At 40.5% G+C, this 23,502-nt stretch overlaps 1 protein-coding gene across 3 annotated transcripts in view; it reads right to left on the reverse strand.

The window, feature by feature from the left end:
- col4a5 (collagen, type IV, alpha 5 (Alport syndrome)) overlaps nucleotides 1-23,502 on the reverse strand; it is a 71,083-nt gene that overhangs the window by 22,586 nt on the left and 24,995 nt on the right. For all 3 annotated transcript variants that reach the window (XM_005464061.4, XM_005464063.4, XM_005464062.4), the window contains exons 2-21: nucleotides 16,745-16,801; nucleotides 15,135-15,224; nucleotides 12,738-12,782; nucleotides 12,452-12,496; nucleotides 12,297-12,359; nucleotides 12,119-12,172; nucleotides 12,001-12,027; nucleotides 10,611-10,691; nucleotides 10,057-10,119; nucleotides 9,927-9,962; nucleotides 9,752-9,793; nucleotides 9,543-9,635; nucleotides 4,577-4,630; nucleotides 4,362-4,418; nucleotides 3,369-3,413; nucleotides 3,218-3,271; nucleotides 3,092-3,133; nucleotides 982-1,075; nucleotides 305-589; nucleotides 71-160 (exon numbers count right to left, since the gene is read on the reverse strand). In XM_005464061.4, the coding sequence (XP_005464118.1) occupies nucleotides 71-160; nucleotides 305-589; nucleotides 982-1,075; nucleotides 3,092-3,133; nucleotides 3,218-3,271; nucleotides 3,369-3,413; nucleotides 4,362-4,418; nucleotides 4,577-4,630; nucleotides 9,543-9,635; nucleotides 9,752-9,793; nucleotides 9,927-9,962; nucleotides 10,057-10,119; nucleotides 10,611-10,691; nucleotides 12,001-12,027; nucleotides 12,119-12,172; nucleotides 12,297-12,359; nucleotides 12,452-12,496; nucleotides 12,738-12,782; nucleotides 15,135-15,224; nucleotides 16,745-16,801 (1,417 nt within the window). The remainder of the gene's footprint in view (nucleotides 1-70; nucleotides 161-304; nucleotides 590-981; nucleotides 1,076-3,091; nucleotides 3,134-3,217; nucleotides 3,272-3,368; nucleotides 3,414-4,361; nucleotides 4,419-4,576; nucleotides 4,631-9,542; nucleotides 9,636-9,751; nucleotides 9,794-9,926; nucleotides 9,963-10,056; nucleotides 10,120-10,610; nucleotides 10,692-12,000; nucleotides 12,028-12,118; nucleotides 12,173-12,296; nucleotides 12,360-12,451; nucleotides 12,497-12,737; nucleotides 12,783-15,134; nucleotides 15,225-16,744; nucleotides 16,802-23,502) is intronic.

Here is a 23,502-nt window from a genome sequence, read left to right on the forward strand (position 1 = left end):
ATTTTAATCTGCTACTGTGGATTCAGGAAAGCTTGTTAATATCATTTGACAGAAACAAAAGGGGTCTTACCAGGAAATCCAGGCGGTCCTGGAGGTCCTTGAGGTCCAGGGATGGGACTGACGCTTCCTACGCAGTTCACACAGGTTTCACCTTTCTCACCTAAAAACACAATCAGATCATTAATGTCACTTTTATCTGCAAAAGGCTGCAGGGGGAGACCGTCTTATGCACTTTTTGGGGGAGATTTGGTGATATTTCAGCAATCTGTTATTTATTTTGATTCTATCTTAGACATTTTCCCACCTTTCTGTCCTATCTCTCCAGGGAAACCTCTTTCTCCTTGTGCACCAGGAACCCCAGGAAGTCCTGGTATGCAGGTTTGACCTGAGGAAGTGCCTGGAAATCCACGGGGCCCTGGCGGACCAGGGGGTCCAGGAGACCCTGCACGACCTGGGGGGCCTGGCAGAAAGATTCCTGGAGGGCCTGTCTCTCCCTTCTGACCTCTCTCTCCTGGGAAACCTTGAGGTCCAGGAAAACCCCCACTACCGGTTCCTGGGAGTCCTGGTTCTCCTGGAGGTCCTGTGAAACCTGGAGAAAGGAGGTTGACGTTTCAGTGTTATTTGTTTTTTTGATTTTCCAAAAGATAATCAAAAAATAAATCTCAAAAAATGGTCTTGTCCAGCCAAAAGCCAAAAGCAAAGAACAGCCATTAACTAATTTACATAATTAATAATTCTATCCCTTTATTTCCTTTTCAATAACCCTAAATTAATAAAATTATTCAAACCTTTACCCTAAATGTATTATTGTATTTTTAATCTGTTATTCTAGACCTACACCAGTGCATTTAGGTTGCACCATCTCATCTATAATGTCTGTTTTTGAACTTAAATTTGGTACCCAGTATAAACTAGCTTTAAAACTAATTTGAATGCAAATAATAACTATGCTTGTTATGTGCCTGTGTGTTTTCAGCTCACCTTGTACTCCTCTGTCTCCTTTGAGTCCAGGTGTTCCAGGTAAGCCAGGCTCACCTTTAGGCCCCACCTGATTCCCTATTGGCCCGCCAATCACCTGATGGGATGTTAAAAAGATTTAACTAAATTCACAAGACTCACACTGACTAAACTATACAAAACTTTGCAAATATCCTTAAATGTTTTTTTGTAATATAATTTTTAAAATAAAATATTTTAAAAAATACAACAGAATAAATATAAAGTACAACAACAGACTATTTGACCTAAATCAAAGACTATGATAAATATTATCTCCTTATGGAAATTTTCCTCTTTTTTTCCTCTTTTTAAAACACTTCCTTATTTTAAGCTGTGTTTTTAAAAATGTCAAAAAGTCTCATAATTACAGTTTTCTCATGGTTAGCAGGACTAGTGGACTTTGTATACTGAATAGTCATCCTTAATGGTTCATTTTCCATTGGGAGTGGGTGATTCGTATTACACACACACACACACACACACACACTTTAAATGTTTTCGGTATTGAACAGTAGAAATGAGCTTTTCTTTTTGCCAGTAATTAAAAAAAAAAAAAAAACAGTGGCTGAAAGCACTGTAAACAACAGTAGACTGGTGCATAACAAGCAAGCAAATAATGCAGAAAATAGAGATTTGAGATGGGAAACTATTCTTGAAGTACACAAGTAAGCACAAGCACAAGTAAGAGGGAATTCATGACGATGTTTATCAAATGTGAAGCTTATTTTTGATCTTCTTTTGCTGCTAGCTCAGTTAATTTTGGCTGGAGAGTGACAAAACCTGCAGCATCAGAATCTGTGAGATGTCGGCTTTCAGCCCCGACGGCGTGTCATTGGGTGAGAAACATCTCACTGATTCTGATGCGTCGGGTCTGCATTTTGTCTTTACGTCTTTGTGGAATCCGTTTACCTGCTCTCATTTACTGTTTTAGCTGTTTGGTGGTTGTTGAAATGAAAGCTTTAACCTGAGATTCTGAAGTTTCTGGCAAAATACATTTATATTTAAAAATCAATTCAGGATTTAATGAATTGGTATTGCGTTATTCAACCTAAAATCGAAATATTAAGCTGTCTGCACGTAATTCACTGTGAGTTTTTTTTCTCCCACACGCTGCGAATGCATCACTAACCCCGGAGATTCAGCCTCGCTGTCGTTTGGATTTCACAAGGAGGATCGCGAACAAAATGCAGTAATCTGCAAAACATGTTGTAACACCATTGCCCAATAGGTGGCAGTACTTATTTATTTATTCCACCAGCTGAAAAGTCATCCACTGCAAAATTAAGACCATCTTAAACTCCACATGCAAACGTCTCCTAACACACCAAAGAAAAGTTCAAATAAACCAGCTGTGATACGAGCTACCAGCTATCAGCAAGAGGAACAGAGAAAAACGGCATGATTCCATGTTATTGTTTATCGAACGTGAAGCACATTTTCGGTCTTCTTTTGCGGCTGGTTCAGTGAATTTTGGTTACATGAAGCTGAGTGACCTCATGGATTCTTGTTTGTGTTTAGGCACATTTTGCGAAACTATGTAACTGCTCTTTTAATTGTTTTGTCATTTTCATTTTGTTTAGTGGTTGTAGAGATGGTTTATATGAACTTCAGGTGAAATTCAGAGGTCTCATCCCTTTTGCCCCCAATACTGGGAGCGTTGGGGCTCAAACCGATATAGCCAAAAAATATTCTGATATTAGATTTCTCCTCATATCGTTCATCCCTATTTTCTATTCCACTCCTGTGTCCTGTGATCATGCGTTTGGGTCCTTATCTTGCCTGCCACGCAGCAGACTCTGACAGCTATGCTTTTACTGCACTGACAGTGTGCTTGGGCTCACTAACAATGAATCAGTGGATCAAAGTCTGGTGGCACTTTTCAAAATGAACTACAAATAAGTGAATAAGCCTCCAATGTCCAAGGAAAAATGGTTAATTTCTTTATATTTTTGAAGCAAACTACAAAGAAATGAAGGATGGTTTGGGATATTTGCACAGCATTGTATTTATGTAAGTAGACAATGAAATGGTGCTAAGAGTTCAAGTGTAAGACAAATATTCCACAAATAATGAAATATAAATTCTCATTCACCTCCCCTGGTGGACCCGGGAATCCACGATCACCTTTTTGTCCCTGAAATGAGAAAGAGTGATATTTACACAGTTCATGGCATTAATGTTTGACTCGTAGAATTCAAAATATTCGGAAGAAACTTACTGTCTCACCATCCCTCCCTGGAACACCAGGCTGGCCTGTCTCTCCAGTGGGCCCCTGAATGTGACAAAAAGCAATACAAGAACGTTAGGAAAAGGTTATAAAACATTTTAGAAAAGGATTATAAATTGTGCAGTTTGTTGGCAGAACTCACTGGGTATCCTGGAGAACCAGGATCACCATCTTTGCCTGGTTTTCCCTGCAAAAGGGGAAAAAAAAAACATGGTGATCAGGCTTTGCACCAAGGGGGACACCTCCAGAGTTGAATATTGAAGCAGTACAAAATTGGCAAAAACTGCACATCCTCCAGTGGCCACTAGAGGCTGACTCCAAAAGGGAGTCAAAAATTCTGAGATTGACTCCCTTCTTAAAATGTCCAGTTTTACAATAATAAAAATTACATTCATAGCTCTGTTAAATATAAATATTTAACTCATTCACTTGATTGAGTTAGGCCTGTGGTCAGGTTGACATCCCAGCACATGCGACTGGAGTCAATAGGTGTCTGCAAGGTCTTGTTTATTACTTCACAACGTTACACCGGGCTTCATGACTGTGTGTACGGTAGAACAATGTGTATGTGTTCATATCTACCCTGTATTGACATCTATGAAGAGCTGTTTGAAGGTTTACCTGGAGTTTTGGGCTTATTGATAAGGTTTCAATATGCCTTTAAAAGGCTTGGAGAACATGTTCTACAAATACATACTGAACATACAATCTGGTAACAGTCAAATGAACCCTGCGTCATAGATCCCGTTTGGTCTCTTCTTACTGCTTCAACCCAGGAATTCAGGCTCTGCTGTCTCTTAGCAGTCTTGAAGGAATCACATGTACAAACTGGAATATTGGCAAATATGTTTGGGAATTCCCTCTTTGCAGAAAGTTTCACTTGCATGTATACACACAAAAAAGCTGAGAGAAACCCTGTAAAATAGTCAGATTGTTTCAGACAGTTGGGCAACACCTTTCCTCTTTGTCTGAACCAAATTTCAGAGATGAGGTTCCAGACACTCTTGCACTTGTACACATATTGAGGGCTTCAGAATTGAGTTTACTTTTGAGCAACAGACATATTTTAGCAACATATGGGCAATTACTTAAGTTTAGTGACAGGATTTGTTTGAAATTCCAGAGCTGTACTTACTCGTTTGCCCGGCTCTCCTGGTTCTCCCTTTTCTCCTTTCTGCCCACCATAGGGACCCTACAGTGAGATAAAGAGACATATAAACACCACAGTCACCATCAAGAACACTAGATACTCCGCTTCTTCCAACTCGCAACTTAAATGTTTTGTCTGTTTTCTGGAGGGACTCTTAATGTGTGAAGTTAAATTTGGTTCAGGGGACCGGAGATACTTACAGGAGGTCCCGGTAAACCCGGATCACCTTTAGGGCCAGGAGGTCCTTGGTCGCCCTGCAGAATAAAGAGAAAAAATCAGAATCAGTGCAGAATGAGTTTTAGAGTTTGAACCAAATCTATTTGGCTGGTTTGGCATAACAAGTCGGCTATGTTCACACTGCAGGTCTTAATGCTCAATTCCGATTTTTTGATCAAATCCAATTTTTTTGTCTGCTTGTTCACACTACAAATAAAATGTGACAGCAAACGCGCTCTAGTGTGAACCCTCAAAGCGGCCCGAATGCGCAAAAGAAGACGTCACACACAACGCGCTCTGTTTAGATCCAGACTAAACAGTATTGTTTGACTGATGGCCCTTAATATAATTGATTGATTGATTGATATACCTTTATTAGTCCCACAAGGGGAAATTTCATGTTAAGGCTGTTGACCTATATGGCGGCGCCATCTTACCCTCCGACCATACATACATTACACAAAAACATCACATGGGGAAGACAGGTCAGAGAGGTATAACAATGGAAAATGCACAACATGAGGAAAGACAAGGAGAAAAAATAACTCCCCCCAGACTGAGCTCCAACAGGGAGATCAGTATGAGAAGAGAAAAAAAAACACCTCTGCACATAGCACATGAAAAAACTCTTAATGCACCAAAGAAACACATGACAAGCAACAGGGCTGGGTAAAGGGTGAGAGACAGCCAATGTAGACAGTACATCCGGGCCTGCAGCCTATGTGCTGGTCTTCTTGATCCACCGTCAGCATCGGAAGGGAATAAGCGTCGAAGGCGTTTGGAGGGGGGATGAGTGTATATCTGCATGTGTATATGTCTGTGTGTGTCTGTGTGTGTGTCCAGAGTTCAGCTGAGACAGTGTCCTTTGCCCTGCCAGGCTAAGTAAACAGTCTTCCAGCCAACCCAGGTGGCCTTGCATAGAATGGGAGGAACAGTCTAAACACAGTCGTTATCACGGTGTTGTTCAGCTCCAGCCTTGAGACCGCAGCTGGCGCCAAAGGGGTATCTGCATGAAGTGATGGTGGTTTTTACTTTAGAGCAAACAACTCATATGAATTTCAAAGCTGTTCTAACACACTGGTCTCTCAATCTCCTGTTGGAGAGCCGTGAGCTTCTCCATGATGTTATCAACCTTACGCTCCGTGATGTTGTCATACTTGTGCTCAAAGAGCCGATTTCTGAGAACTCACGACCGCAGTGAGCTTCTCCAAGATGTGATCCAGTTTGCACTCAGAGGTCTTATTCTGAGTATTCACGGCAGCCGTAAGCTTCTCCAAGATCTTATCCGTGCTGCACTCAATGAGCCCATTTTGAGAAACTCACACCTCGTCCCATCGTTTCAATCCCAGCGGGCAGCCTTGTGGGGGTTTGAACAGCCGGTTCGGCTTCCTTTAATCTTCGATAAGCCAGGGCCAAGCCAGCTCCGATCAGCAAGAACCCTGTTATCATGGTTCCGAATAGGTAGATATCTTCAGCACTCAGGCTCACCCGAGCCCAGACTTCTCTTTGAGAAAAGGGTGTCAATTGCATTCAGGGACCAGTTGATCAAATCCATAATTCCTCTTTTAGGTTTTAGAGAACAGACTGTGAGAGAGTGTTCCAGGGAAAAGTAATACAAAAAACACGAGACTAGGCAAGGACACAAGAGGCTAAGCAGGGAAGCTAAGGGAGAGGAGAGGAGAGGAGAGGAGAGGAGGAGGAGGAGGAGAAAAGTGCAACCGCCTTCGTCAAGAGCAAGAGCAAGAATAATAAAGACTTGTTTCGGACTTTACGTTTCCCAATTTTACTTTAAGTTATAAAGTTATTTTGTTATTTACATATGGCCTAATAATTATCCTTACTGCTGTTTTAGAGAGGACCGGTGCTTCAAAGGATAGTTATACAGTACAAATAAAATGTTCACGTTGTCTTCCCAACAGTTTCACTAACATCTACACTGGATGGCCAGGAAGCGTTCGCGATGTCTTCTCCGGCGCTGATAATTGACGTCTGTCTTGTGTCAGTGACGCAAAAGACGGATTTAATGCGACATGGCCGTTCACACAGCAGTCGCTTTCTAAAACATCAGATATGTATCGGATTCAGTACCACATAAGAAAGTGACCCAGATCGGATTTGAAAATATCGGATTTGTGCTGTTCACACAGTCATACCATGATCGGATATGGGTCGCATATTATGGGTCAGATTTGATGCGCTTTCGCCTGCAGTGTGAACGCAGCCTTAGACCCTCTCCTCTTTAGTCTGGAGGCTTTGCTTCAGTCCAGTTTAAATGAGCTTTGGCATAAAGAAGGTGTCAGTGTTTGTGGATAATGTTAACATATGGTTGCTTCTTTTTCTTTTTCTTTTTTACACAGTAGAGCTTCAACCTGCATTTGCAGCTGGCAAATTGAAATGTGTTCACAGACAGAGATTTCTGTGAGTGTTTCTGTGTTTTTCAGCCTTGACTTTTGCACACAGAGATTTCTCCAGATTCTCTGAATCATTTTGATATTATGTACGGTAGATAATGAGATATTCAAAGCTTTATTCTGAAATGATCCCACCAGATGCAGATTTATTTTTGTTGCAAATAAACCCGCCCATCTGTACGTCTGAGAGGTTCTGCCTCTCTAAGAGGCTCTTTTTATACCAGATCATTTTACTGACCTCTTGCCAATCATTGAGTCCAATTAGTTGCAAAATGTTACTCCAGCTGTTGCTTTTTAATGCCACTTACTTTTCCAGCCTTTTGTTTCCCCTTCTCATAGTTTTTGCAATGTGTTGCTGCCATCAAATTCAAAATGAACTAATAATTTGTGTCATAATAATGTCTCAGTTTAAACATCTGGTATGTTGTCTTACGCAATTTATTTACTTTTTACACAATGCCCGTCTGGTGTTTTTTATTTCTTTACTAAATGAAATGACTAAATATGATTGACAGGCATAGATACTCTCTGCTGCCATCATGTGGCTGTGATTTATTACTCTGGCATAAACTGATTTTTATATACAGTCAGGTCCATAAATATTGGGACATCGACACAGTTCTAACATTTTTGGCTCCATACACCACCACAATGGATTCCAAATGAAACGAACGAGATGTGTTTTAACTGCAGACTGTCAGCTTTTATTTGAGGGTATTTACATCCAAATCAGGTGAACGGTGTAGGAATTACAACAGTTTGCATATGTGCCTCCCACTTCTTAAGGGACCAAAAGTAATGGGACAGAATAAGAACCATAAATCAAACTTTCATTTTTTTAATACTTGGATGCAAATCCTTTGCAGTCAGTCACAGCCTGAAGTCTGGAACACATAGACATCACCAGACGCTGGGTTTCATCCCTGGTGATACTCTGCAAGGCCTCTACTGCAACCGTCTTCAGTTCCTGCTTATTCTTGGGGCATTTTCCCTTCAGTTTTGTATTCAGCAAGTGAAATGCATGCTCAATCGGATTCAGGTCAGGTGATTGACTTGGCCATTGCAAAACAGTCCACTTCTTTCCCTTCAAAAACTCTTTGGTTGCTTTTGCAGTATGCTTTGGGTAGTTGTCCATCTGCACTGTGAAGCGCCGTCCAAAGAGTTTTGAAGCATTTGGCTGAATATGAGAAGATATTATTGCCCAAAACACTTCAGAATTCATCGTGCTGCTTTTGTCAGCAGTCACATCATCAATAAATACAAGAGAACCAGTTCCACTGGCAGCCATACATGCCCACGCCATGACACTTCCAGCACCATGCTTCACTGATGAGGTGGTATGCTTAGGATCATGAGCACTTCCTTTCCTTCTCCATACTCTTCTCTTCCCATCACTCTGGTACGTTGATCTTGGTCTCGTCTGTCCATAGGATGTTGTTCCAGAACTGTGAAGGCTTTTTTAGATGTCGTTTGGCAAACTCTAATCTGGCCTTCCTGTTTTTGGGGCTTACCAGTGGTTTACATCTTGTGGTGAACCCTCTGTACTCACACTGGTGGAGTCTTCTCTTGATTGTTGACTTTGACACACATACACCAACCTCCTGGAAAGTGTTCTTGATCTGGCCAACTGTTGTGAAGGGTGTTTTCTTCACCAGGGAAAGGATTCTTCGGTCATCCACCACAGTTGTTTTCCGTGGTCCTCCGGATCTTTTGGTGTTGCTGAGTTTACCGGTGCGTTCCTTCTTTTTGAGAATGTTCCAAACAGTTGTTTTGGCCACGCCTAATGTTTTTGCTATCTCTCTGATGGGTTTGTTTTGTTTCTTCAGCCTAATGATGGCTTGCTTCACTGATAGTGACAGCTCTTTGGATCTCATCTTGGCAGTTGACAGCAACAGGTTCCAAATGCAAACAGCACACTTGAAATGAACTCTGGACCTTTTTTCTGCTCATTGTAATTGGGGTAATGAGGGAATAACACACACCTGGCCATGGAACAGCTGAGAAGCCAATTGTCCCATTACTTTTGGTCCCTTAATAAGTGGGAGGCGCATTTGCAAACTGTTGTTATTCCTACACCGTTCACCTGATTTGGATGTAAATACCCTCAAATAAAAGCTGACAGTCTGCAGTTAAAGCACATCTAGTTCGTTTCATTTGGAATCCATTGTGGTGGTGTATGGAGCCAAAAATGTTAGAATTGTGTCGATGTCCCAATAGTTATGGACCTGACTGTATATTCACACACATTTAATGCATTTTTATGAGCAATGATTCGGTACTGCCAAGATGAGGCATTTTGATGCAATGTAAAATACATGCATTATGGAAAATATGAATGACCTTTTTCATATATATGGAAAATCTGTTAATAAAGCGAGTGACTCCCATCTGTCAGCAAGAGATACTGAGTTTTAAACTTGGTTTAAACAGCCCACGTTGTAAAATCTCTCTATTTAAAATCTAATTTTAGTCTCGTCAGTCCTCATTTCTGTGGCAAATGGAATACTTCACCACTTTTATGCCTTTAAAATAGTTATACCTTGTCTCCTCTCTGAATTTCAGTCTCAGCCGGCTTCGTCTGCTCCCCAACCTGTCCTGGAGGACCAGGAGGTCCTTGCAAACCTGGTGCACCCTATGGTCACGGCAGGGAAAGAGTGGCAGGTTTAGTAATTCAGTAAAAGCTCCGAGAAGACGAGCTTGAGGCAGAGACTCAACATAACTCTAGTAAAAAAGTGACGATTATGGTACCTTTTCTCCTTTGGGTCCTTGGAAATTCAAACCCATATTCCCCTGTTGAGAAAAAACAGAGGGAGGCTGTCACTTCAGGCTCAGTGGAGTATATTTCATGACCAAGAATAGTTCAAAATGTATTATCATTTTGTCTTTATTTACTAAAGATCAGTTACAAAGTGTCTGATCTCACCTTAGGCCCGGGTGGACCAGGAGGACCTGGACGACCCTGAAAAACAAACCGAGAACAGTTGGCCTTCAATCTGATGCTATTTGTGCACCTTTCATGAAAAAAGGTTTACGCTGTAGCAGCTTCACTTTACCTCAAAGCCTCTGGGTCCTGGGGGACCTACCGGACCTTGTGTACCTGGAGGTCCAGGTCGGCCCTGTGACATAAAAGCACAAAGGAAAAAGATGTACAGAGAATTGGCAAAACATACAGTTTAAAACCCCCCAAACATTTTCATCCTTTTGCTTCTGCATATTTCCTTTCATTCTGTTTGAGTCTGTGAGCATTTCTGTGAGTGTGTGAGAAATTACAGTCCTATGACTTACAGTCCTAGCTCTAAAAATGTTTCCATAAGCACAAATAAATAATGTCAATAATTATAAATACAGCAGACACCTTGATATATGATGGCTTTATGTTTATAACATCAGTATTAGTCATATTTCAGCATATAAATGATCAAAATTAAACAGAACAGTTTGACATCTAAAGCTCAAGTTCTGTTCATTCATTCATTTTGTTTTGTTTTTTTATACACACATCATTCTGACTTACGTATTTGACCTTTGAATCTGCACGAGAATTTAATTAAATGTGTAAATTAGCTTTGGCAGCACAGTGTTTCTGAAAGGAGAATATTTCACTCACAGGACCTCCTGGCAAACCGGGTAAACCCACTGCTCCTTTCTCTCCGAAACGATTGGTGGAGATAACATCACCTGGGTCTCCCTGCAAAGAAAAGAAAAAGAGACAATCAGATATACATTTGTCTTCATAAAGGGAAAGAACCTGAGGGGGAAAAAAGGAAATGTTGCTTCTGAATAGCAAACAATGTCAAAGAGCACCATCTAGTGGACAAATACAGCAAAAACTCAACTTGACGTCAGTAAAAAAAAAAAAGTTAGAAAAATGATAGAAATTAATTTTATAGAAACCTAAAGGAGAGGCAGTGGGGCTTTCACATTTGTGAGTTTCACAGCAAACACTGACAAATAAATTAGTAAAACTCTTATTTGTTTGTTGTCATGTTGTGTTTTTTGTTTACATGAATAAAAAAAAAGTGATTTTTAAAAAAAATCATTTTCCATGGTTTCATTTTCAAAACAGAACTTTTTTTTTAATGTGTAATGTTTATTTATTTATAATTGTCTTCCTTGGCCTTTCCTTAGAAACTTTGGCCTTTTAAACCTGAACGTGCATGCTTGTTTGTAAAAACACACATCCACACACGTATTTTTCTACATTTCCCCAGTTGAGAAGGGAATTTATATTTACTTTATTAAGTACGAGTTAAATTAAGGTCTACCAGCCATAACAAGTTCAAAGTCAAGTCAACATTTCAGATTAGAGCCTTCCTCTGAGTTGTGTGGTGCTTCTAAAGCTGTAGATATATATCAGCCTACAGTGAGATACAAATCTGTATATTAGTACAGAAATTGCTGACATATCATGTTTTTAATTCAGAGCAATGAATGACAAGAATAACAAAGAAGTAGATTTAAAAGGATCTAAGATCTGAAATGAGTATTTTGCCCAAATGCAACAATTATTTTCATTTATTTTCATACAAATTATATTATAAATATGAGACAATAGGAAAGTAAGTGATAATCTGGTCTTCTTTTGTTTCTAGCTTGTAGAGGAAATAACTTAAAAAATTGAATTCAAACCTTGAAAATTAAGTCATATTTTTTAAATCATTTTTTACCATTAAGAGCATTAAGAAACAATATTTGGTGATTTAAAATCCGATACATTAGCCGAGATTTTTTTCTTTTAGACAAATGAAACATAAATACACTTTCCTCACATTTGTTATGTGTAGTTATCATCCTTAAGACAGTTTCTAGTGAGTAGAAGAAGCATCTTTAGGAAACTACAGGAAGTAGCCAATTTAAAAGAAAGGCAACAAATCTCTGAAAAACCTCAGACCAATAACCTGACAGCAATAAAATATGAAGACCTGTTGATTCTGTTTGAAGGTGTCTCATGTTTTTAGTTTAACAAAGTTACAAAATGTGTGTGTGCTGATTTTTACCTTTTGTCCTGGCAGACCAGGTGGACCCTGTAAATGAGAAAAATAGAAAAGTTTGAAAAAACAAAACCAGACAGGGAGCTGATCACTGTGATGCAGACTTCCTCCTGTAGTGACTTACTGGAAATCCTTGCTGCCCAGGGATTCCTGGACTTCCTGGGAAACCCCTGTCACCCTAATACAGGAAAAGGAAAAAAAATAGAAAGACAGATACGCTGAGTGTCAACACTCATTTTGGGCTTTAATAAATTTCTCTTCTATAACTTGCTTTCTTGATTATAGACATTTTTATTAGATACCTTTGTCCCATTGCAACCCGGCACTCCTCTCGGACCTGGAGGACCATCCTGTCCAGGTAGCCCCTGATAAACAGGAATTAAAACTGGAAGTTTAACCATAAATGCTGCATGATTTTGAGCTAGCTAGAATTATTTTAGCTCTTTAAATATCTCACTGGAAGTCCTGGTGTTCCTGGAAATCCTGGTGTTCCTGGAGGCCCCTAATAGAGAGAAAAAAAAATAAGAATGTGTCATTTAAAAGTTGAAATGTGAAAAAAAAGAATCCAGTGTTGAGTTTTTTCAGGACCTAGCTGACTGTTATAAATAAGGTAAAATGGGGACACCTGCTGGCCAAGTAGAACATTACAATGCCAAATTATTCAGTGCTGAGAAAGCACTAAAAAGTCATCCTGTTTATGTAACAGGGAAGCAAAAACCAGGAAAAATGGGGGAATTACTTACTCTTATTCCTTTTGGACCGCCTGGTCCTTGAGGTCCATCACTTCCCTGAGAGAAAGAACAAACAAGAAAGCATTAATGATGAGCCTGATCATCTTTGACTCCACACTGTGAGCAGCATCAAAGACCAGTAACAGTCAAGTAATGAATCTACAGTATTATTGCTGTAGAAGTAATGGAAACCTTATTCATGTCCTTTACTTAAGTAAATATTCAAACAGGACTACTGTTAAAAACTAAAAGTATAAAGTATAAAAGCAAGTGTTCGCGTGAGAATGTGGTTAAAGTTAACCATCAGTACCAGATTTTATGCTAAAATAGATTCAACACTGCTCAGGATTTGTGTAAAGCACAGCGTGAGCAGCGTCGGCGCCTGAAGGTTCTTATCTACGTCTGATATTATCCCGCCTAGCAACCACCTAACAACAGCCTAAAACTGCCCATTTGTAGTGTTTATGGACCTGCAACACCTGAATGCTTAGTGTTACTTCAAATTCACAACAGTAACATCTTCTTCATATTAACCAAGCTGAATTATACACAAGTGTATTATAACATTATCATGTTACATGGCAACCACCTGGCAGTGGCGAGCCATTTTTTTAACACTTATGCATGTTAAAAAGCATTATATCACTTTCAAGAGCGCGAAGACGCTGAAGTTTGTGGAATTTCCAGTTGTATTTGATGCTTTGACAAACAAAAATGTATCTTATACTTATGCAGGGGGACGGCCAAACCCTTTTTGGATGGAGTGCAGAAAACCTTTTGACTGCAGGAAACATGCTCAATGCAGGAAAACATCATCTATACATGTAATGACATAACTACCTAAATATTTAGCAATTATTCACATTATTGTCCTTGATTATTTAGTCAGTTTGTTGACTGACAGTAGTTTGTAAAAAAAACCCATAAAAGTTACCCAGAGCCTTATGTTGGGGTTTTTCCCCAAAGAGGTCTTTGCAAGAGTCAAAGAAAAATCACCAGGAGTGTAACTCCTGGTGTAACTCCTGGTAACTCCTCATCTTTCCTCAGCCCTCAGCCTCAACACCGGCTCTCCACAAGGCTGTGTACTGAGTCCCCTACTGTACACTCTGTACACACATGACTGTGTTAGTACCCACCCAGACAACGCAGTCATCAAGTTTGCAGATGATACCACCGTGGTGGGGCTCATCTCAGGGGGAGATGAGACGGCGTACAGAGCTGAAGTTCAGAGGCTGTCAGATTGTTGTGTAGATAACAACCTGGACCTCAATACCACCAAGACAAAAGAACTGGTAGTTGACTTCAGAAGGAGGAAGTCCGAGCTGCAGCCTGTCAGCATCAACGGGGAGTGCGTGGAAAGGGTCTCCAGTTTCAAGTTTCTGGGTGTGCACATAGACACAGACCTCCAATGGAGCTCTAACACCTCTGCGGTCTTAAAGAAGGCCCAACAGCGTCTCCACTTTCTGAGAATCCTCAGAAAAATGGACCTGAAGAAGGAGCTGCTGACCGTCTTCTACCGCTGCTCCATTGAAAGTGTGCTGACATATTGCATCGGTGTATGGTTCTCCAGCTGCACCACAGCACACAGAAAGGCACTCCAGAGGGTCATCAATATGGCCCAAAAAATCATTGGACATCCTCTTCCCTCCCTGAAGGACCTGTACAGCACTCGCTGTCTCAAGAGGGCACGCAGCATCCTACGGGACTGTACACACCCAGGACACCGGGTGTTTAAGCTGCTGCCGTCTGGCAGGAGGTTCAGGCTGCTGAGGTCCCGGACAAACAGACTCAAGGACAGCTTTTACAATAGGGCAATAGCCCTGATCAATGCAAATAGCTGACCTGATTGGCTACCTGCCTGGACTTTTTTTAGGGGGAGGTAACAATGTTTAAAACAATAACAATAATAATATTTATATTTATAACAAGGTGCAATAATAATTAATGTGCAATAATAACAGTGTGCAATACACATAACACATATTCTTCTTTTTTATTTCTAAGTTAATATACTGTGTTGTGTTGTTTGTGTTGCGTTGTGATGTGTCATATCGTGTCGTGTTGTGTTATATGTAGTACCGACGTAGGACAGTTTTCCAATTTCATTGTACTACTGTACTATGTATGACTGTGCAATGACAATAAAGAGTTATCTTATCTTATCTTATCTTATCTTATCTTAACTGAAACATCTTTTGTTTTTAATCTGTTCGGCTTATTTACTCAATCACTCAGGCAGAACAGGCACAGATTTTAATGAAGTAACAGTGACTCATTGTTTTTCATATGTATATGCACTGCCACCATCCAAAGTCAGAAAATAGCCCAAGTCTCAGAAACTGATATATTCAGAGTTTCAATTCAAATCAGTTCCTCTTCTCTTCTCGTCTCCTTGCCCTTCAAACCCACCTTCTCTCCTCTGGGCCCAATTGGTCCTTCTGGTCCAGGGAATCCTGGGACGCCTGGCTGTCCCGTCAAACCTGGGAAACCCCTTTCACCCTGCAAGCAATGACACAGTCAAACAATCATTTGTTTCATATTTAAATGTAATTATAACGTTTTCTGTGTGCTTCCCAGCTACACACAGTTCAGACCTTCTGTACCTGGACAGCTGCACATTAGCTTTTGCTCAGCAGGCTCTGTGTTTCCGCACATTTAAGTTGGAATAAATAACTGATTCTATTTTAAGAGGTTTAAGACCAGATAACTATGGTAAGTTTCAGATTTAATTTGAGTCTGGTCATAAAAGAAAGGCAGAGTTATTTATAGCCTATAGCACATTTAAACAACAGACGGTTTAGAGAGATGCATATTTACATTACACGCCTCCAAAAACTACAAAATGCATCAAAATCTGAAAGGTGTGTTTTGTTTTATTAACTAATTATTATGGACCCAGTGATGTAGTGGTCATTAAAATGTGTTTGCTTTTGTCAAATTATGATTATTCATCTAATAAATCATGACACTGCTCTCCCCTCTACATAAGCTTCCTTTATGCATTAATAGTATCTGTATTAATATCTGCAATACAAGCCTGTGTTTACTTAGTATCAGGTCGATACCAAAATCTGCAGTATTGCACTATTATTCATAGAAATGAGAGGAGATTAAAATATACTGAGAAGGATTGAAAACATATTTGACAACATAAAATCTGCTGTCTTGAGTTCTTGAATGCTTTTTCTCAATTATTGAGGAGTCTTTGCATTACAATATAAACCACTTTGAGGCGACAGTCGTTGTAATTCGGCCCTATATGAATAAACTGAACTGAGCTGAATTAGACGTGTGAGTTTTTTCTCCAAAGGCTGAGATGTTTCGGCGTAAATGATGTGAAAACTTTGCCTGTCTTGGTATCTTATCAAACATTAGCTCCTCCCGTCTTCCAGCTCGTACAATCACAGGCAACAAAACATGATGAAAGCCGGAAATAGAGCCAGGCTGCCTTCTAAAATATGTGTGAGCTTCCATAGCAAAATGTAAGATCCACAGAAACAAAATTTAAAAAAATCACAATTCATATTTCTGCTACTGATTATGATTCTGTGACATTATTTATTATTTAAAGACCCGTGTCTGTTATTTTGGCTATAGTGTTTCAGCCTGTGATAAGTCTGACTGGTTCAACTTACATACAGACTTCACTGTAAGACCGCCACTTGTCGGGTTATAGAATAATAATAAAAAAAGAAGAAGAAGATTTCATTAGTTATCCCAAGAAAAACTGTTTCTTGTGTGCGTGTTTTTTTTTTTAGATATGTGTTGCTTTTAATTATGTGTAAGAAATCTATGAGAAGTCGGGCCTTTGCTCCCTGACTCTGCGCCCTCAGTAAACTTTCCTCTGATGAGTTTATGGACTCAGTCACAAATTTCAGGTCAGAGTGAATAACACATATGTTCATTAATTGGACGGGAGTATTCAGGGTACACCCACTGGCTGTGTGTGGTGTCCTCACATTCACAACCCGGTGGTTACTAGTAACACCCCGGGTGTCAGTGTGTGACACTGTGTTTACCTTCTCTCCTTTTACTCCACTGCAGTCACATTTGGATCCTGCACATCCATGGCAAGCCTGTTTAAAAAAAAACAAGAGAAAGAGAAATGAGCATCTTTTGACTTTTACTCAAACAAAAAACATCAGCGACACTTCCAACGATGAATAAAACTAACAACTACATTCCAGTGTTCTGAAAATAGAGGCTCTAAAGTCAGTTTTCTCAATTCCATAACAAGCGAAAGATTCCCAGGAACAGACACAAATACTTTGGATGTTGCATCAGGAAAGGCATCCAGTGTAAGAGTCCACCAAATCAAACGTGTGGAGGAAGCAGGTAAAAGCTAGAAAGCAGCTTTCTGGGTTCTGAAAATGTGTCTGCCGTGTCTCCTTTTTGTCCTAATTTCCTGCCAAATCTGCAGCCTCAGCGATGTAAAATCAGTCAAAACTCCTTTCCAGAATCGCAAAACCATACAGTAAATTTAGTTAACTTCAGCAAATGCTTCAGCATGCCACCAGGGGGCGCTGCATAATTACACTTTGCACATTACAGCACACGTCTTCCCACACAGGAACAGAAAGGTCAGCGGATTCTCCTGCAGATTTGTTTGCTGGTGAGATCGCAGCTGCAAGGTTGGCGAGGCCAAACAGTACTCTAAACTCAAATCAAATAAAGCTTTTATCTCACAGAAAGCACGTTTATCTTCCAAAATACTTCACTTCTTCCCATCCGTTAGCTGTTTGGATTCACTTTTTGTTAAGGACTAAAGACTGAGAGAGTTAAGAAAAACTAGGAGGGAGGGATGGATGGGTGGATGCATGGATGGATGGGTGGAGTGGGAGTGCCAAGCTGCTGATTAACTTTTCCCATGCCTGTTGACACAGTGAATGCCAGACGGGCATCGATTGCACGCATGCCAGGCAGCCAGGCTGTGAGAAAGACAGAGAGGCAGAGAGCGCACGAGAGTGGACAGACAGGCAGACATTCTTCTGTGTCTGCAAAAACTTTTTCGTGTCCATCTTTGAGCTGACGCTTTTCATGGTGTTCTTGTTTTACTGGCACAGAGTGGAAGCAACTAACTCTGTGTGCATTTCCTGGTTCATCAGTTTATCATTAAGTCTAAGAAATCGGAAAGATTCTGGAATAAAAAGCAGTAAACATGCAAAATTGCATTATAAATGCAGATACCAACAGATGTTGGCCAGAAGGGCCTGGGGGTCAAAGTTCTAAAATCAAGGCCATAAAATTGAATTTCACAATTAATCTTTGACACATTAAACCTTTCAGAAAAACTCTCACACAGTTCACCGTTTGCTGTTCTGTGTACACATTTAAAAACAGTGCATACATGTTTACATTACATTTGCCAGTGTGTGTGTGTGTATAGAGAATATGCCCTTGATTATATAAAAAGCAAGACAGTCCTACTATCCTGAGCTGCATGAAGGCCAAAGCAAGACACTTGCATGATTTTACCTCACAACTGGTGCAAAGTGCTGTCTGGGATCACAGAGGGATCACCAGTAGACACACACACACATGCCTAAATGCATCTGTGTGTGTCTCTGTGTGCGTGGGGCTGTTTTTACAAGCCTTGGATCTCCAAATTAGCCTCTGGTCTGCTTCAGCTCAATGCTGTCTGTTCTCCCACGCCCATGCCTGCAGCTCAGGCTCCATCCTTCTCTACATCCATCTGTTTTTCTCCACACTCATCCCTCTTTTCTCCACACTCATTTAACCAAAAAAGCATGACAGAGCTTGCTTGCTCTTAAAATCACTGAAACGCTCAGCTACTCTCGAATAACCTGGAGATGTGCACTTAAACCAGCAACAGCGCTGATTTGGACTTGGTTTGTTCTTATAGTACTAGTATAGGTGGGACGTGAACTTTCAAACTAAATGTTATTGGACCTGTATGTCCCGCCTAATAAAGCCTTTTCTCATGTGCAGACTGAATTTGCAATTAATTATTAATCATTAATCTCTGTCTCTCTTCCACAGCATGTCTTTTGTCTTGTCTTCCTCCCCTCACCCTCAGCCAGTCATGGCTGATGGCCGCCCCTCCCTGGTTCTGTTGGAGGTTTCTTCCTGTTAAAAGGGAGTTTTTCCTTCCCACTGTCACCATACGGGGTTTCTTTCTTATATTTTAGGGTCTTTACATTGCAATATAAAGCACATATAAAGCACATATAATGCTGTCTTTCCCAATGGTTGCTTCTAGTGTGCAACGAATGGACAGAAATTGCCTGCCACCAAATATATTTTTCTTCTCACAGACCACCATTATACAAAAAACATTTACAAAACTGTCCAGCTAGGCTGCATATATATTGTTTGTGAATAATAAAAACAAGCCTGGCAATCACTTGTGCAGTGATCCCTAAAAGAGTGGGCCACTTCCCCCAGCAGGGCTGTAAAAGTACAGTGGGTGGGTCAGCAGCAGTCATTTACAAAAAATAAATAAAAATGCTTTCATTTTAAATTTCACTATTACTTTTGAAATGATCGTCTACCATTTACGATTCAGTATTTAACTAAAAACAATGTAAAACTAATTAATAAAAAGCTCTGGTATTTATTTCTGATGTTTATTTATCGCTCCTCATTTGATCCAAAAAGTATCCAGTGACAAGATCAAAATGAATCAGAGAAAAGACAAAGAAAAGAAGTGCTTTAAAGTCTGGTGGGTTTATCAGAGTTTGACTGAAGTTTTCAGTGAAATCAGAAAATGTTCAGATTTCAAATTTAACTGAAATGCTAATCCAGAAAAGGAAATTTGCCTTTCTCAGTGTAAAAGCTGTAAAGGTGGCCGAGATCTTCTTCTACATCCTCGATCATGATGTTTGACTTCAAGTAACAGGTGTGTCCGAACACCATCTGCCACTCTGCTGCCAGAAATCTTCACTTCATCACAAAGAGGATGCAACTTATAAAGGTGAGCTGTTTACTTTACAGCAAATTTGGCTAAAAATAAAGGGTGAACTAAGAAGAAACCAGGTGGCTTAAAAAAAAATCGGACTAAACACAGTGTTAAAAGATCCTTCTCCCTTTACATGCTGTCCACTCCCTCTCTCTTTGCCCCCACAGCACTGAGGGGGCATGTAATCCACTTAGAAAGGTCAGTGAACTGCAGATATTTGCTCTACTCTTTCTTTCTTTTAACTCTCTTTCCTCACTCTCTCCCCACAGCTCCAGCTTAATTTTTCCCCTCACGCCAACCAAGCAACCAGGCCTGAGCAGAGCTAAAGCTACCAGCGATCACCACTGGAGGTCTGTATAGGACAGGTAATAACAGCCAGAAAACTGCAGCGGTGCAGCTCCGACACTGAGAAGCAGGACTACCAGGAAACAGCACCAGACTGCAGTTAATGTAGCGCTTCCCAAAAGCAGACATAAAGGTCTATGAACAGTATTTACAACAACATATTTTAACTGTGTTACGAATTCCCAAATTCAGTATAATTGAAAACGAATTGTGCTCTATTCTTCTGGAGCAGTATGTGTGCTACTTTAATGCTTAAATTTGCCTATTTTCATGTGAATCTGCATATAAATTTGACACATATATACAACAATTGAACAATAAATTCAATAAAGTACATTCACAGGTGTGTACAGAAGTGATGGACACACGATCCAGGTGAGATTGGGTGAGCTGACAAGGAGAAAGAGGAGGAGGAGGAAAAAGGAAGGAAGGCATGTACCCGAGGATTAGACTGGCGAGACTGGAATTCCCCCCCGACACTCATCAAAGAGTGACGATCAGACACGTATAGACGCTGCCCTGCCATGAGAACGCACATATGCGTTAATGTAGCAGACAAACAGACACAAACACTCTCGTAAACAGCACGCACAGCTGCGCAGACAGCAAGAGAGCGCGTCCCTGTTTGAACATCGTTAAATGACGCCTGTATCTCACACCGATCACGGCACAAAGCGTGTTCGCTCCGGCCTGCTGGAAAGACGTGGGTGTCTAATCTGGTTCAATCATCGTCATCCGAGCTATAACAATCTCAAAGCAACTTACTGTCCCATTATTTTTGATTATCTTGCTTCTTGAGAATTGAACTTTGTAAACAACTAGCTTGAATAACGCAACTGCAGCAAAGCGCCACAAGATGGTACCTCTCTTCTTTTTAAGAGAGCAGAGCTGAGCCTCGATTTTTGACTGACATGATAGCCATTAACCATTTATGTTTGCACTTGAGGTGGACTGGACTCGGTGCAGTCGACTCTCGAATGATAGGCATCGCAACTCAGACACAATCACCATATCAGAGCTGGTATAGGGGGTAAAAAGGGGGTTCTTCAGAAAATCTCATCTCCTAGTTGCTGCAGCTTCTTCCACCCAGATAAGATCCACGACATCCATGTACTGATGTACCATCCATGTAAAGATCAGCTTATTTATGCCTGTGAAAACAATAAATGACATCCAAGCATCGGTCAACTACCAATCGGAAGGTGTTTTGAGGCCTGGTTCTGATATTCTGCATGTGGAGCGAGATGCTGAACCCTACAAGTGTGTGAAAGTTAGGTTAAAAGTGCTTGTGTGAATGGATGAATGAGACTCGTGGTAAGAAAGCACATGTGCAGTTCATTTATCATTTGGGTGCAGAAGCACAAAAAGATTGAAGTCAATCAATCAAAAATTGGAGCACCTCTGATAAATGATCCTACTAGATGTCATCATGTGATCATTTAAGTGTCTCATTCAATGGTTGTTGGAGACGCATGAATACATCATTAGTGTTGCAGAAGCTTTAACATCTTTCCTCTCTTCTCTGTGCACCTTTTGAAGTAGCTGCAGTTGTGATGGAAACCTCTGCTCATTTGAAAGATTTTGATAAATCTCCCACCTTTGTTGGTCAGTGGATTATAGAGCGAGAGGAACAAGGTAGATGCTTCCGTGTGTTCAATGAGAAATATTAGTCAATTCAAATAAACAGTAAATAAATGACCACAAACATTAAAGGTTTTTGCCACACGCGAGCAAATCTGTGGCTTTATAGTTTCCTTATAGTTCAAATATGGAAAAAATAACCACAACCTGTTACAGAGACCGGACAGACCATCTAACATGAAACAGTATCGTGATATTGTGAAGGTGCTGTTTCGTGTCTGAGCATACATCTGTCCCAGTCCATGTGTTGCACCTCTGTGTGTGTGGTTACGGTGAATGGCGCTCCAGGCTCCAAACCGTTGATCCCTTTCATCGCGGTTGGACTTTGACTACTTCAAGATGCCCCAAATGCGACGAACAAACTAAATATTTTGGCTTCTACAAAAAATCCAGACGTGTGTGCTTTGACTCAGTGGCTCTCAGGAAGAGGAAGACCTCCCCGACCGACGAACGCAGCGTGTCAAACTCATTCGCGCACACATTACACACCATCGTGCCACAGTGCCAGTCCAGGAATTCCATTGATATTCCTGGGAATTCCTCCTTTTTCCACCCCTCAACACAACTTTGGTTCCTTTCTTCTCTTTTCATTTGGCCTAACTAGTGTTGACCCCTGTGACCTCCCGCTGAGAGATCCTGCAGGGCTGCTGACCACCATCCGTCCAGCCCTACCCACGCTGTATGACCCATTTACTCTGTGTTACATTTAGATACAAATACACTCTTATTACCTCACCTAAAATCCTGTTTCAAATAAAAACAGGTTTCCAACTGATCACTCTGCAGCTGAGCAAGTCAAAACTCTGTTTTTTCCTCATTTAGATCCAACAATAAAACATTAAAGATTAAAAAGGATATCCAGTACAAGAGGATGTTAAATCTTACCTGCATACCTGCATGTGTGCTGGTGTGTGCTGTTTTATATATATATGTACATATATATACATACATATATATATATATATGAACTGAAACTTACAACCTTCGCTTTCTTCTACAAAAAGAAATATAGATAGATCATTAAACCAACACTAAAATCCTACATATAGTCAACTGAATCTAAGATTTGAACAATGAGACACGACAGTGAACTCAGGAGACAAATATACAGCAAATATTTGTAGTGATGGAGGACACGCAGAGGATTGCTGGGGATAGAAGAGGATAGAAGAGGATGAGGTGGAGGCAGATGATGTGCCGAGGGGACCCCTAAAGGAAGCAGCCTAAAGAATAATATGAAAAAAGAAGAGAATAAATCAAACAACTGTATCAACACGCTTTCCTTTGTAATGAATAATTGAATAAAATAGAGTTAAAATTTGGACATAAAAGGGTTTTTTTAATCACATTCCACTGTTTTGTTTTTTATTCTGCATATTTTAAAGCATTCGATTTTGTTTTAATTAGGAAAATAATTGTAAGGGTCAGCTTTAAAACTTGTAAGTTTTTGCACAAACACGTGATTTAAAAGATATTTCTAAATATATTTACTGTAAAAAAAAAAGTAAATAAGAAGAAAAGAAAGAACCTTTTTAGCACCCTCTGCTGGACAACCTGTGCTAGTCTGTTTCAGTGCTGGGGCGATCGTGGCTCAAGAGTTGGGAGTTCGCCTTGTAATCGGAAGGTTGCCGGTTCGAGCCCCGGCTCGGACAGTCTCGGTCGTTGTGTCCTTGGGTAAGACACTTCACCCGTTGCCTACTGGTGGTGGTCAGAGGGCCCGGTGGCGCCAGTGTCCGGCAGCCTCGCCTCTGTCAGTGCGCCCCAGGGTGGCTGTGGCTACAACGTAGCTTGCCATCACCAGTGTGTGAATGTGTGCGTGAATGGGTGAATGACTGGATATGTAAAGCGCTTTGGGGTCCTTAGGGACTAGAA

Source organism: Oreochromis niloticus, linkage group LG3 (genome assembly GCF_001858045.2).
Source record: "Oreochromis niloticus isolate F11D_XX linkage group LG3, O_niloticus_UMD_NMBU, whole genome shotgun sequence".
NCBI classification, from domain to species: Eukaryota; Metazoa; Chordata; class Actinopteri; order Cichliformes; family Cichlidae; genus Oreochromis; species Oreochromis niloticus.